Genomic DNA, 14,688 nt, shown 5'->3' with positions numbered 1-14,688 from the left:
GCCATGAGTGATGTCTTGCCCCAAATCCGAGTACCAGAGCCAAGGACCAGGAAGAACCCAGAGTCCCAGTTCTGGGCCACTGTTTCCTCTATTCCGGCCTCCTCCTGGGCCTCCTCCTGCGAGACTCTTCCTCAGTCCTGGCTCCCACCCAGGCTGGCCAGGCTGCCCTGTTGGGTGGGAATGCCAGGACCCCAAAGAAGGTCTGGTGGAACAGGAGGGTGTGTGAATGTGTCTGTCTGGGGGTGTGTGGTGGAAGGGCAGCTGTGGGTTAAAGTTAACGCCGGACAATGATGCAATCACAGACTCCAAATTGAGTGCAGGTCGCTTTAAGAAAGGAGTAGCTGTAATCTGAAGCCTGCTGGACGCTGGATTAGGAGGCAGCAGAAAAAGCTCTGGGCTTTACAGAAGCCCCCTCAGTGTGCAGACCTAGGCTGGGCGCGGAGCTGCAGCGCACTCCCAGGTAAAGAGCTCCCTGTCTGCTCTGCATGTGTGTCTCGGGAAGAAGGGAGGCTCCTCTGGGCTGGGGGGATGGGGGTGAAGCAGGGGTACTTCAGGGAGCAGAAAAGAGGGGTGTAAGGGAGAGGAGGTGGGGAGACAGTAGTTCCTGCAGCTTGGGCACCAGGGTGAGTAGGTTAGAGAGGGTAGAGGGAGTTGGGGGTCAGAGCCCACTTATCACCCAACCCTACTGCACCACTAGGAGAAGAGGCTGGAAAGACTCCTGAATGAAATGGGTGGGAAACAATGGAGGGGGGTCGTGGCGGGGAAGAAGCAGAGAGCTTGGCTGCTGGGTTAGGTCTGAGCATCACTTCAGGGGGCTCTGCAGCCTTGGGGGAAGGAGGCTGTCGGGGAGCTGTACCTCCACTGGGGCAGTCAGGGAAGCAGCCCATCTTGCAGCCCGCCACGGCTTGGGCTCAGCTCCCCGCTGCCTTTTCAAAAGCAACTGGTGCTGATTTCAAAGGTAACTTCCTGACACTGCCAAGCAGCTGGCCTGTGGGGAGGCTTCCGGGCAGGGCTGGGATGGAGGACAGCTGGGTCCTTCTATCCAGTACCCACCCTTTTTCTTTGGCCAAATCAGCTGCCAGTAAACGCTGGGCGACCAGTGGGGGTTTGGCCTCTCACCAACAATGACCACTATTTAGCCCAGCTGGTGTATGGGATTTGGGGGCTCAGCTGCCGGAGCTGGAGAGAAGGGCTGCCCGCACCCTTGCTGCTCCCTGGGACAAGCCACAGCAAGGAGCGGGTCTGGGCCAAAGAAAAACTTCAGGCTTCCCAGAAACCCCATCATTGTCTGGCCCAGGCGGGTCCACCAAGAGTTCAGCCCTCAGCCTGAGGGGAGGGAGGGGAAGCGGGCCAGGCAATTCTGTCCCTAAGGCTGGTCCTTCTGGGGTGTGGGGAGGTGAAACTCGTGGGTGCCCTGGCCCCGCTCATTCAGGTTCCAAAACTTCAGAAAAAAAGTCGCCTGCGCACTGACGGGGTCACAATGGTGGGGTGGGCCTGGAGGGACCCCTCGGAATCTCCCTCCCAGAGCCAGGGCAGAGGGCGGTGCCCTTCCCTGCACTGCCCATGAGGCCCACTGCCATGTGGCTTGGAGGCTGTGCGGTCCTGGGAGGAGGAGGAGGGATGGTGTTCGTCTCACAACTGGGTTTAATCTGAAACACATGTACTGGCTCAAACTTATCCTCCCAGCTGGAAGGCAAGATCGCAAAATCAGTTCCTTGTGTTTCTTGATTTGGGCAATGTGGCAGGAAGGCAGGCCTGAGTTTGGCCCGACGGGGAGGATATCTACCTCCTCTCCCTGCCCTCCCCCGCCTGGTAGGACAGGAATCTGGCTTGGACACTGCCCTTTGGACAGGGTGGCACCATTGTCCTTGTGCCCCTGGCCAGGCGAAGGAGGCCTGGACAAGCCCACGGAACAGTCATCTTGGACAGGGCACTGAGTGTGCTCAGAGGGGCCCCCGTGCAGACCCTTACTCTCTACCCTCTCACTGCCCTTGCAGGGGGTTTTCAATCATCTCTCCACTTCCCTCAACCCCAAGGCTGGAGGTGGGGGATTCAGACCTGGAGACTGGCTCTGGGCCAGCTGTGGACCCAGGTGCCTTTCCCTGCCTGGGTGGCTCACCTCATCTTTAGTCCTCAGTCCACTCACGTGGTGACAAGTGATCACATGACCCGAGGTGTGGGCTCAGACTCTGTAGGGACTCCTACAGAGAAGATCCATCTTCAAGTGCATTTGAACTTGGTTTCCTTAAACACCATGCCAGGATGACATCTCCCACCTCCTCCCTCCTATCTCCGTTCCCTACCCTGGCCCAGGAACTAGAGATAACAGCTTTCCCTCTGGCCCGGCATCTCACTGAATTTCCAGTCTGCTAAGCCAGTCTGCTGAGGCTCAGGCAGGGAAGGCCCCTGCCAGCTCTGGGTGGGGCTGGCCGGGTGGAGAGAGCAGCTGTGAGCCTGGATGGCCTTAAGGGCTCTATCTTGCACTGCAGAAAGCTTTTTCCGTTGTCTCAATGGAAGATTTCTCCCTGAGTGGCAGGGGCAGCCACGGGGAAGAGCAGCTGGCTGAGAACACAAGGGCCTGTGGAACTCACTGCGAGACACGTGCTCGAGATCAGGGTTTAGAGAGAAAGCCGGGCTGGGGCCCACAGGCCGTCCGGCCGTCAGCCGAGCAAACTCAGAGGCCATCTTTTCTTTTGCGGCCTTTCATGCTCTACAATGTTGTCCAGTGGCTTATTAGACTTAATTTTAAGGATTTTGACCCAAAATCACACACTGCACTCTTAATTTTCCTATTTGTTCTGAGAAGTCAGGAAAGCGTGTGTGCGTGTGTGTGCGTGTGTGTGTGTGTGTGTGTGTGTGTGTGTGTGTGTTTATGGGTCTATGAAAGGAAGAGCGAGCTTGAGACCCTTGGCCTGTGTGTGTTTGTGCACACAAGGGTGTATTTGTGCTGCAGGGGAGGGGAGGGGCAGGGAAGACAGATGATAAGTTCTTTTTTTTTTTATAAATTTATTTATTTTTGGCTGCATTGGGTCTTCGTTGCTGCGCACACGGGCTTTCTCTAGTTGCAGCGAGCCGGGGCTACTCTTCGTTGCAGTGTGCGGGCTTCTCATTGTGGTGGCTTCTCTTGTTGCGGAGCACGGGCTCTAGGCACGCGGGCTTCAGTAGTTGTGGCTTGCGGGCTCTAGAGCGCAGGCTCAGTAGTTGTAGCTCACGGGCTTAGTTGCTCCGCGGCATGTGGGATCTTCCCGGACCAGGGCTCGAACCTGTGTCCCCTGCATTGGCAGATGGATTCTGAACCACTGTGCCACCAGGGAAGCCCAGATGATAAGTTCTTGACATGGCAGTATGGATGGAGGGAGAGCAGAGGTCCTGGTTCCTGAGACCTTGTCCCACGTTCTAACCAGAAGGCCTCTCAGAAGATCTTATTTATGAACACCCTCAGCTGCCTTCCTCCCCTCCCACCTCCACATCCTGATTCCAGGGGTGTGTTCATAGAGGCAATGAATGCAGGAAGGCAAGGAATGGGGGAGCCCTAGACCCAGAGTTCCCTTTTCCCTTGTGGTCCAGGGGTCAGACCAGAGTCCCGTCCAAAGAGGCTACTGCTCAGGAGGTAAAGGGACTTGGGTGGTCTCACTAAGAAGTGGGGTTGCTTAACCTGAAGGAAGGAATTCGTGGAGGTTTCAGAGCTAGATCCGAGCTAGTGGGGGGAAGAGGACATGGCTACCCCCAGGGAGAAGGGGGGCCCTGGGGTTCCAGGAGTAGGGAGACACATTTTGACTCAGGGATCATTGGAGAACTCACCTGTCTCTGGTGTCACTCACTAAGCGCTATGAAGGCATCATCTAATTAATTCTCATCACAATAGGTAAGTACTATTTGACTTCCATTTTACAAGAGAAGACACTGGGATTTAGAGAGGTATTAAGACACAGAATTGAGGGGAATTCCCTGGCGGTCCAGTGGTTAGGACTCAGCACTTTCACTGCTGGGGCCCAGGTTCGATCCCTTGTCGGGGAACTAAGATCCCGCAAGCTGCACAAAGAAGACACAGAATTGAGATTTGAACCCAGGCTGTCTGACACTAGACCCAGCACTCCTAACCATGAGAGTAAGAGCTTCTGACACAGAACTGTCCAAGAAGGGAACGAGTTGCTTATGAGGCCACAGGTTCCAGGGCGGAGGAATTCAAGGAGAGAGTTTGAGAACTTGGGGGTAGCAGGGGCTGGACCAGATGCCCCCATTCTCTACATTCTGGGAGTCTACATCTGAGACCTAGGTTCTGCCCACATGCTTTCACTAGACATTGACCCAAATCCTATATCCAGAGCTGGTCAGCGTGCCCGCAGGGAAAAGCCCGTGTCCACACAGAGGAGCCCACTGCTGGGTCTTCACTACCCTGGAGGTTTAGGCTCAAAGGTGGGTCTCCTGGCACACACAATGGATGAGAGCACAAGCTCGCCACAGGACCGTGGGCTGTGAGGCAGGGGGAGGGCTGCGGAGGTGCTGAGAGGGCGGGATCAGCAAGCTGAGGGGCCACTTCCAGCCCAGGGAGGCTGGAGGGAAGGTGCCTAGCCCTGCCAAGGCCCTGCTACCTGCCCAGGGTGGCCGGGTGTTGCAGGGTGGTGGGTGAGGGAAGCAGCCTGCCACCCCTTTTGCTTTCTTGCAGGCCCCAGGATGCTGGCCTTTGTGCTACTCCTCTGGACTGGAGCCCTCCTCGGGTACGGCAGCTGCCAGAACACGGGCCTGGAGGAGGTCAGAGGCGGGCTGTGTGTGGTGGGGGCCTGGGGGGGCATAAGCAATTCCAGCCCCTCCTCAGTAGGCAGCACGGGAGACAGGACAACACCCAGGTTGCAGGCCAGGCTCTGGCCTTTCTGTCTAGACAGGGCCTTGGTTTTTCCATCAGCAAAACATTAAGTGTCTCACCCTGCCTTTCACAGAACAGAGTGGGGACAAACGTAAGATCCAACAAGGTGAAGGCAAAAACGCTCTAACAAGTCTAGGGCTGTCCCTTCAGTGAAGACCTTTTCTCATTACCTTGCATTACTTGTGGGTCTCACTGAGTGGGTGGTGGCCTTGGATATTTGTTCCAGTCCTGACCAGGGTGCAGCAGAGGTGTGAGTGTGGAAAGGCCTCTTTCCTGTCCAGAGAGAGCACAGTCGGGTTGCAAAGGCAGGTGCTGAGAAGCCTATGCTATGTGACAGTGGCAGTGGGGGAGTGACTGTCACACAAGGGACCAGGGCACGTCTGGACCAGTCCCTTGTCTTTTTTTAAAAAATTAATTAATTAATTTTTGGTTGTGTTGGGTTTTCATTGCTGTGTGCGGGCTTTCTCTAGTTGGGGCGAGCGGGGGCTACTCTTCGCTGAGGTGCGCGGGCCTCTCATTTGGTGGCTTCTCTTGTTGTGGAGCACGGGCTCTAGGCATGCGGGCTTCAGTAGTTGTGGCATGTGGGCTCAGTAGTTGTGGCACATGGGCTCAGTAGTTGTGGCTCGCGGGCTCTAGAGCGCAGGCTCAGTAGTTGTGGTGCACACGCTTAGTTGCTCCGCGGCATGTGGGGTCTTCCCGGACCAGGGCTCGAAACTTCTCAACCACTGCACCACCAGGGAAGTCCCTGGACTTTGTCTTGAGTTCCAAGTTTGAATTCTGGTTCAACCTCTCACTAGCTTTATCATCTTAGACAAGTCACTGTTACTTGAGTCTGTTTTCTTATCTATAAAATGGGATTAAAAATATCCTTACAGGGCCATCACGGACAGTCACTTATTTTTTATCTACTGAACACCTACTCTGTAGGTGCTGGGGATGGGTGGAAATATGAAAGAATCAGTTCTGGCTTTCAAGGAACTCAGAGTTTTGAGATAGGAGTCTTTGGTGGTATCATCTACATTGACTAGTATGAAATGAAGTAAGTCAAATAAAAAGAACTAGCACAGAGGCTGGCACATGGTAGGCGGTTAATACAGAAGCGGTAGTTGACTCTGAAAAAATGGTCAGAAAACCAAAAGGTGCCTTCAGATTGGGGCCATCGGGGCCAAGTCTGTGGTGGAGGGGGTGATATCTCATCAGGGCCATGAAAGACAGGAAGGGTTTGATAGGAGGGTCCAGGTGGAGAGCCGCGAGCAGTGCGCAAGGGTAAGCAGACAGGGAGCCTGTCTGGCCTGAGAACGGAATTTCTTGGGAAGGGGGACTCCTCTCCTTTTATTTATTTATTTATTTTTAATGTGTTACAAGCCTGAGGCTCACAGGTCACTGGTGCTTAAAGCTGGCCAGCTAACTTCTCCCCAGCAGAGTGCCCCTACAGGAGCAGGGGGCACAGACTCACTCCAACGTTAGGCTAAGCGTAGGACAGCCCTCAGGACCAGAAGGACAGTCCCACACAAAGCGATGAGACCAGTCATCCTGTGCTCATCTGCACTGGTCCTTGTGCTCAAATGCAGGGCTCCCTGGCCCCCGAGACCACAGGGCTGCCAGTGGAGGAGGAGGATCCCTTCTTCAAGGTCCCTGTGAACAAGCTGGCGGCCGCCGTCTCCAACTTTGGCTACGACTTGTACCGCGTGAGATCCAGGGAGAGCCCCGCTGCTAACGTGCTCCTGTCTCCGCTCAGCGTGGCCACGGCGCTCTCTGCCCTTTCGCTGGGTGAGTTCCTGGACGCAGAAAGCCCTGCATCCTAGAGCTGCCCTCCGGCCTCTGCACGTATCTGACTCTAAGCCCTGGAGACACTTCACTCAGGGAGGGTGAAGAGGGCCGAGAGGCTGGGCCTGGGGGTCCCGGCGTGTGCGGAGTGGGAGCTCCGGGGGGCAGAGCACTGCTGACCCAGGTGTGTGGCCTCGGGACCACTTATTGACATTCCTTAAGCGAGCTTCTCCTACGTGCCAGCCTCGTCGGTGTGGCTAGGTTCTGGGGACATAACTGCACACAAACAGGCACGGTCTGTGCTGTCGCTCGGGTCACACAGCTGAGCTCACGGGGGAAACGAATAAACAGGAAACTGCAGAACAGTCTGGTAAGTGTTGTGATGGGAGAAACACAGGGACTTGAACCCTCACTCCCACCCTTCTATCTCTCTAGGCCTGATGCCTTTAGCCTACCTTCAGGAAAATCTATTTTTCCTCCATTGCCTTCAAATTCCTTTCCACCTAGAACATCCCCAGTACCAGCAGACAAGAAGACTTAGGGTGCGGTGTCCCTGCCCCGTCCCAGGAGCTGGCCTGACTTGGGCCCCAGTGGGCAGTTACAGAGGTTCACACGTCCATCCCTCTGGCAGGAGCGGAGCAGCGGACAGAATCCAGCATTCACCGGGCTCTCTACTATGACCTGATCAGCAAGCCAGACATTCACGATACCTACAAGGAACTCCTTGCCTCCGTCACCACCCCGGAGAAGAACCTCAAGAGTGCTTCACGTATCGTCTTTGAGAGGAGTGAGTCGCCCGGGCTGCCTGAGGCGCGTGGGGCTCTGTGCTGCACATGGGGGTTTCCTTCTGAACACCAGAGCACGTCTGCTCTGGCCAGGCCTGGCCCTGGGGGGGCAGGAAGGGGCCCTGTGAGCCCAGAGAGGATCGGAAAGAGGAAACGGGCCGAGGGAGGCAGTGGGAGGGTCGGGTGAGGGCAGTGGTGTGAAGAGAAACAGTAATGAGTGAGATCTGTTGTTCTCCGTCCAGCGCCTGCGGAAGCTGGCACAGAGCCCCGGCGCGTCCCGGGAAGATGCCAGGCAGGAAGTCAGGGCCTGCTGAGTGTCAACCAGAACCTCTCAGAGAGGATGCTGGGTCAGCTCAGAGCACACTAACCCGTGCCCCGTCTCTTTGCAGAGCTGCGGATAAAAGCCAGCTTTGTCGCACCCCTGGAAAAGTTGTATGGGACCAGGCCCAGGATCTTGACCGGCAACGCTCACCTGGACCTTCAGGAGATTAACAACTGGGTGCAGGCCCGGATGAAAGGGAAAATCGCTAGGTCCACGAGGGAGATGCCCAGTGGAATCAGCATTCTCCTTCTTTGTGTGGCTTACTTCAAGGGTGAGGGCTTCTCCACTCGGCTTTTGGCCAAGGGTAGACAATAAGTGTCAGATGGGGCCAGGAAAGAGGGGGAGTCAAAGAAGGCAGAGGAGGACCCAGGAGAGGCACCTGCCTGAGGGCTGCCCGCTTGCCATCAAACCCAAGGCAAACACTGGATAAGTGCCTACAAAGTGTAAGGGGCCGTAGAGAAAGACTCGCAGAGGTAAGGGGGCACTCCCACTCTTGCACCTGTTTGGGGAAGGCACTGGCAGACTTCTGGCTGGAGCCAGGTGAGGGTCCAGGCCCAGCTCTGCCTGTACTGGCTGCAGAGCCCTGCACAAGCTTCATAGCCTTTTGGGGCCTGTTTTCTTGTCTCTCACTCAGGGACGATACACTGACTTCAGGGACACTCTGTGTCCTCTTCCATCTTTTTTTTTTTTTTTTAACATCTTTATTGGAGTATAACTGCTTCACAATGGTGTGCTAGTCTCTGCCTTACAACAAAACGAATCAGCCATACATATACATATGTCCCCAATATCTCCCCCTCTTGTGTCTCCCTCCCACCCTCCCTATCCCACCCCTCTAGGTGGTCACAAAGCACCGAGCTGATGTCCCTGTGCCATGCGGCTGCTTCCCACTAGCTATTTTACATTTGGTAGTGTATATATGTCCATGCCACTCTCTCACTTCACCCCAGCTTCCCTTTCCCCTTCCCACATCTCCCATCTTCACATGGACCCTAGCATCATGCCTGGGGCACATAGCAGGTCGTTGATAAACCGTTGTTAGTTTTCTAACGACATTCTTCTAGGCTGTGTTGATGTGCCCCAGTCTATTCCACGGGCCCAGTGTGAGGCCAGCCCTATTCATGAGCCTTGGGTCGGATTTTGGGCAGCCTCCCCTTAAAATGTCTATCAGGCAGAGTGGACCCCTAAACTCCTAGAGAAAAGTCCTCCCTGAAGCACTGAGCTCCAGGACATGAAAGAAGCTGTTACAGGCCATGTTAGCTATCGGCTAGCTGTGTGAGCACTGGCCATCACTTCACCTCTCTGGGGTTCCAGGCTTTTTCAGCTATGAGAGGGTTGATGACATGAGGTCGAGGTCCCTTCCAGCTCTGGCCTCCCTGGATTGTCTTCCGGACGCAACACTGTAGAAGTGTACACCAGTTTACCTTTCTCCTAGGCTATCACAGAACTTGAATAAACCCTTCAATCAACCTATTTCCTCCTGAGTTTACGTATGGAAGGTATTCAGGACCCAAGAAATTTTGTGGTCCAGACTGCACATTCTGAGATGGAGCTATTCCCTGATGTATCAGGACCCTCTGACGACTAAGATTCCTGAAGCCAGGCAATTTTCAGCAATATGTTTTGGCCTCAGCACGGTCCCAACGCCTTTCTGGTCTCCCGGGGCTCAGGGCACTCCATTTGTTTCATTCCAGGGCAGTGGGTAACGAAGTTTGACTCCAGAAAGACTTCCCTAGATGATTTCCACTTGGATGAGGAGAGGACCGTGAAAGTCCCCACGATGTCAGACCCTAAGGCCATCTTACGCTACGGCTTGGATTCTGATCTCAACTGCAAGGTCTGTAGGGGTAGAGTGAGTAGTGGGTGCGGGGACAGGCAGGATGGTGTAGTGGGAATAGAATGACTTTTGAGATCTGACAGCGGTCTAAATGTTACCTGCTGTGTGACTTTCAGTAAGTTAATCGTTTCTCTGAGTCTTTTTTCCTCAAAATAAAGGGGCATAATTATCTAAACTTATCCTCTCACGCAGGGTTTCCTGTAAGGGTTGATAAGGTAACGTGAAATGGGCCCTCAAGACTGGGCACTCAAGGGACTTCCCTGGTGGTCCAGTGGTTAAGACTGCGCTTCCAATGCAGGGGATGTGGGTTTAGGGAACTAAGATCCCACATGCTGTGCGGCCCCCCCCCAAAAAAAGTATGCAGGGGAGTGTCATGATCAACGTATACTATACGTCTGAATAAATCTGAAAAAATGTTAATAAGCATGAAATTAAAAAATTTAAAAAGAAGATTGGGCACTCAAAATGCTGGTGTTAATTCTTGTCTTTTCTTTCCTTCTTTTTCTCTTTTTTTGGGGGGAGAACTTGTATTTCTAGAAGTCAAAGTTAAACTTTCAAAAACCGTCACAACTCCAAACTGCTGGCATTCTAAGTCTTTCCTACCTGACTTTTGAAAATTCGAAGTCAGTAGTTCTTAACTTTTTTCTTTGGAAATCGGACAAAACACCTGAAGCACTGGACAGAAATGCCACGTATGCATTTCTGTAGACGATTTCAGGGGCTCTTGGGACCTCTGATGCCATCTGTCTTGTGGACCTGAGGTTAAGAACCGCTGCTCAAAGCACCACTGTATTGCTCCTTCTGTGTGCTCTGCCCGGAGTCCCCATTTCTAGTCCAGGGCTCTGTACATAACAGATGATCAGTAACTGTTGGCAGACAAACCTTGGGAGAAAACACAGACCTGGAATTCAATTCTAGCTCTTTAGAACCACAGGAGAAAATTCTTTCAGCAGATAACTTCAGTTGGTATTAGGCCCAGGTAAGAAAGGACAATGGCCTACTTTTTGAAGAAACATCAGTAGACACCTTGCTGCCGGAAAGCAATTAGCTTAGAGGGACAACTGTTACATAGATGAGGGGCTGGGAAAGCGTGGCAGGGCCTGGTTACAGGAGAGGAGAAGGCGGCTTGGGGGTGTGTGCCTATCTCTAGGCTCCTGGGCTCCAAAGGACTAACGCATGTGCTTCCTCCCTGTTGTGTCAGATTGCCCAGCTGCCCTTGACCGGCAGAATGAGTATCATCTTCTTCCTGCCTCTGAAAGTGACCCAGAACCTGACCATTATCGAAGAGAGCCTCACCTCTGAGTTCATTCATGACATAGACCGAGAACTGAAGACTGTTCAAGCGGTCCTGACCATCCCCAAGCTGAAGCTGAGTTACGAAGGCGAACTCACCAAGTCCGTGCAGGAGATGAGTATGTTTCTGCAAGACCTCTTTGCTCCTGGGGTGGGTGGGGTAGAGTCTTTGAGCCTTTCGCCTTGCTAAGCAGAACGCAAAGGCTCCATGGCATTGTACCGAGGCCAGGGACGACTCCTTAATTCTAATAGTGCTGGAGGGGAAGACTGAACTGCCTTCCTTATCAGACTCATTCCTCAGCCCCAAGAGCATACGTCTTATAACAGCAACTCAGAACACTGCCTCTCAAGATAGGTCTGCTGACCTGGTTTCTAATCTTAACCTCACTTGCTGTGTGCTCCTGGGCAAGTCACTTAACCCTTAACCAGCCCAGAGCCCTACACACCTCACAGGTCAAAAGTGGTTGTTCCGCTCCCAGCTTGCTTGCCTTCTCGAGAATCAGAATTTAAGAATCAGGACTGTACTCTTCCTTGGGGTGTTGATGAGGCAAGGTTTTAACGGAAATCCCTCTCGATCTCTGCAGAATTGCAGTCCTTGTTTGATTCACCAGAATTTAGCAAGATCACGGGCAAACCTATCAAAGTTACTCAAGTGGAACATCGCACTGGCTTTGAGTGGAATGAAGATGGGGCGGGTACCACCCCCAGCCCAGGGCTCCAGCCTGCCCACCTCACCTTCTCTCTGGACTATCACCTTAACCAACCTTTCATCTTTGTACTGAGGGACACAGACACAGGGGCCCTTCTCTTCATAGGCAAAATTCTGGACCCCAGGGGCACTTAATACTCCAATTTAGTGTTCAAATACCCCAGAAGAAAACGCTAGAGGGATGGCAGCTTATATATTCCATGAAGGCTGCCCCTATGTTTCAATGTATACTTTGCAATAAAAGTGCTTTATCCTTAACTTTTGTTACCCTGTTCCTCCTATTTTGAGCTATGTTCAATTTAATATGAAGATAAATAACCCTTTAGGAATTTGCTGGTCCTGTATTTATAGCCTGGGTCTAACTAAACTCTGCAGAGAAAGTCACCAGGTGAGACAACAACTGTAGTTGTTTGCATTGTATGATGTCGGGATGGATTCTCTGCCCTGTGGGGTTTACACTCTAGGTCACTAACCCCCCGGGAAGGAATTTCCTGTCTCCACAATCGGTGGACCATGCTCTTAAATACACCGGACTTTAGGTTTTAATGCAAACACGGATATCCCCCCTGTCAAGCTAATGTCACCTGACAACACAGGATAACATGCAGACAGATAAGGGAGGAAGTCTGTAACTTCAGGAAAGAATTCTTTATTTTATAGAGCATTTAAGGAAAGCTCTCAGGTTCCCATAAGATGAGGTCTGCTATGTAAAATTCTACACAAATTCTTTTTAAGGAAGGGGGCCTATTTTACAAAGTACAACAGAACCTCCTTTTTCAGGAACATGAAACATGCCAAGTGTTTGGAAAAGAACTACAGAATTGGTCAAGACTAAATTTTTCTTCTTGAGTTAGCTCTACCAAAACATCTCATTGGCCACAGCCCTTGCCGAAGTGAGTGAGTAGAAAGGAAGATAAATGCGATTCTGCCTGCCCTTCATTCAAATATTTGAGTGTGAACCATGTTCTGAACACTCAGCTTCCTGAAAAGCTACTCCCAGGCAGCTTCGGGGCTATTCAGTTCCTGATTATAATGCCGGGGCAACCACTGGGCACTTCTTGGGCATGGCTGGGGGGGGGCAAACTCTCAAAGCAGTGTGTATTCTTTTCCACCAACTCATCTGAACCACATGGTCCCCAGTGGTGACAGAGCACCCAGGGTTCAGACCCAGAGTCTCCCAGCCTTCTGACTGGGATGGGGTTTAGACTATTGCTATACATCCAGGTAGACAACAGCTATCATTCCTACTTTTTGTCTCTTAAGTGTGAAACCGCTAGCGGCAATGCCCACACCCTCAGCATCTTCTGAAGTTGTTTTTTTTTTCCCCTTCTCAGTAATTATGCAGTCTGTATTTCATTTGCCTGCTTGGGGAGGTAGAAAAAAGCGGTCTCTTTTCAGGCTTGCTAATAAACAGAACTCAGAAACGATGTGTCGTAAAGTCATTGCTACAAGCTTGATTTTATTACTGTTTGGTCAGTGAGTCTGCCCAGAGTACAGAATGAAAACCAGAGAATAAGGACTCGAAAACCGGTAGAAAACAAATTTAGAGTTGCCATCCTAGGAAGAAATTCCCCAACAATAAAATGGCCCCATATTTATTTCTCTATTCACAATTTATACTCCACTGGTTTTAACAAAGGATTCAAGGAAGCTAGGTACCATAAATGAAACTATACCTCCAGAGGTAAGGAGCCTCACTAATTTCTTGCTTATAATTATTTTTCAATTACAATACGACTATTAAGAGTTTAAGTTCCCACTGGAGTGGTACACAACGTTTCATTACTACTAGAACCAAAGGAATGTTCCAGGGAAACAGACTATCATCATTTAGTGAGGAGGCGTCTAGCCAAAACCCCAGACTAACATCCAGATGCCTGCAGATCAGCTAAAATCCTTTTAAAGGGCTTAGGTTCTCCAGATACCAGTTTTAAGTTTTTTTCTGGGAACCAGGAGTTTTTGTTGCAGAGCAGTTAACTACTTCAAGAAACATTCATCAAAATAGGTGAGCAATAGGGAGGGTGGGAGGGAGGGAGACGCAAGAGGGAAGAGATATGGGAACATATGTATACGTACAACTGATTCACTTTGTTATAAAGCAGAAACTAACACACCATTGTAAAGCAATTATACTCCAATAAAGATGTAAAAAAAAAAAAACATAGGTGAGCACGTCTCTAACTGCAAAGCTTTCTGAGCCCTCCCCTCCCCTCATACACTAGGCTTGTGACTGTCGGGCAAGTCCTGTATTGTTTGGCGACAGCTCAGCAGCAACAGACCCTCTTTAACTCCTCCCACACGGGCTCCTTTCCTGTTGGTCAAGGTCCCCTTGGGACCCTATTGGTTGGGTCCCACAAGGATGGGCGGCAAGTCCAACAAACAGGATTTCATCTTTTGTAGCTCCTGGATCTCGTCATTCCAAGGGCCATAGTGTACCAGCAGAACCTTTTCTGCCTGCTGTATTGTGTTCAGAGCTTCGGGTATTGCAAACCTGAACCAAAGGAGGTAAGAGGAGTGAATCCACCCATTCAACCAGGCAAACATTAACTGAGGGCCTACTCATACCCTGTGGAGAATGTAAAGCAGATCATTTTTGTCTTCAAGGATCTTACAATCTAGAAGGGCAGATAAGACTCTCAGAAATACACTGAAAGGCAGAGTTTGAGATGAGAGTTATGAAAAAAAGGTATAAAGATTCCAGGATTCTGAGAAACAGGCAGATCTCAAAGCACTAATCTGATATTTACCCCAAGGTTTACTCAGCAGTCTCTGCCTTAGAGTCACGGAGTCCGCCTGTGGCCTGACTCTGCAGCCCTTTCCCTCTCTCTGACGGGGTGGACTGCCTCTATATCTTGGGTATCAGGTCCACCCACCTCATAATCCTGGGACCGAGCTTCAAACACTCTCCCACACAGCAGCTTTACCAAGCTTGGACATATTCCGTCTAGAAATACTGACATCAGGGTCTCCTAGTGATCCCAGTTACAAAAGCGGATGAGGCGTCAACTCATCAACCCTACTCTTCTTTCCTTTTAACCTTTAAAGCTGGGTTTCTCAACCTTGACACTGTTGACATTTGGGGCCGGATAATTCTTAGCTGTGTGTGTGCGG

The 14,688-nt window shown here is 51.6% G+C and overlaps 2 protein-coding genes across 4 annotated transcripts in view; one reads left to right on the top strand and one right to left on the bottom strand.

Annotated features, from left to right (window-relative positions):
- The first annotated feature begins 285 nt into the window (after positions 1–285).
- Positions 286–12,105, top strand: SERPINF1 (serpin family F member 1). Its single transcript, XM_079904978.1, has 8 exons — positions 286–460; positions 4,667–4,752; positions 6,436–6,634; positions 7,263–7,418; positions 7,806–8,009; positions 9,433–9,575; positions 10,777–10,987; positions 11,453–12,105. Exons 2-8 carry the CDS (start codon positions 4,675–4,677, stop codon positions 11,710–11,712), a joined length of 1,251 nt encoding a protein of 416 aa, XP_079761104.1. The 5' UTR covers positions 286–460; positions 4,667–4,674; the 3' UTR covers positions 11,713–12,105.
- Positions 12,106–12,980: 875 nt separating this feature from the next.
- Positions 12,981–14,688, bottom strand: part of SMYD4 (SET and MYND domain containing 4) — a 38,008-nt gene continuing 36,300 nt past the window's right edge. For all 3 annotated transcript variants that reach the window (XM_079903522.1, XM_079903523.1, XM_079903524.1), the window contains one exon: positions 12,981–14,068. In XM_079903522.1, coding sequence (XP_079759648.1) covers positions 13,915–14,068 — 154 coding nt within the window. In that variant the 3' untranslated portion in view covers positions 12,981–13,914. The remainder of the gene's footprint in view (positions 14,069–14,688) is intronic.

This window comes from Stenella coeruleoalba (genome assembly GCF_951394435.1).
Source record: "Stenella coeruleoalba genome assembly, chromosome: 19".
Lineage (NCBI taxonomy): Eukaryota > Metazoa > Chordata > Mammalia > Artiodactyla > Delphinidae > Stenella > Stenella coeruleoalba.
This window is presented reverse-complemented; position numbering and strand designations above follow the sequence as displayed.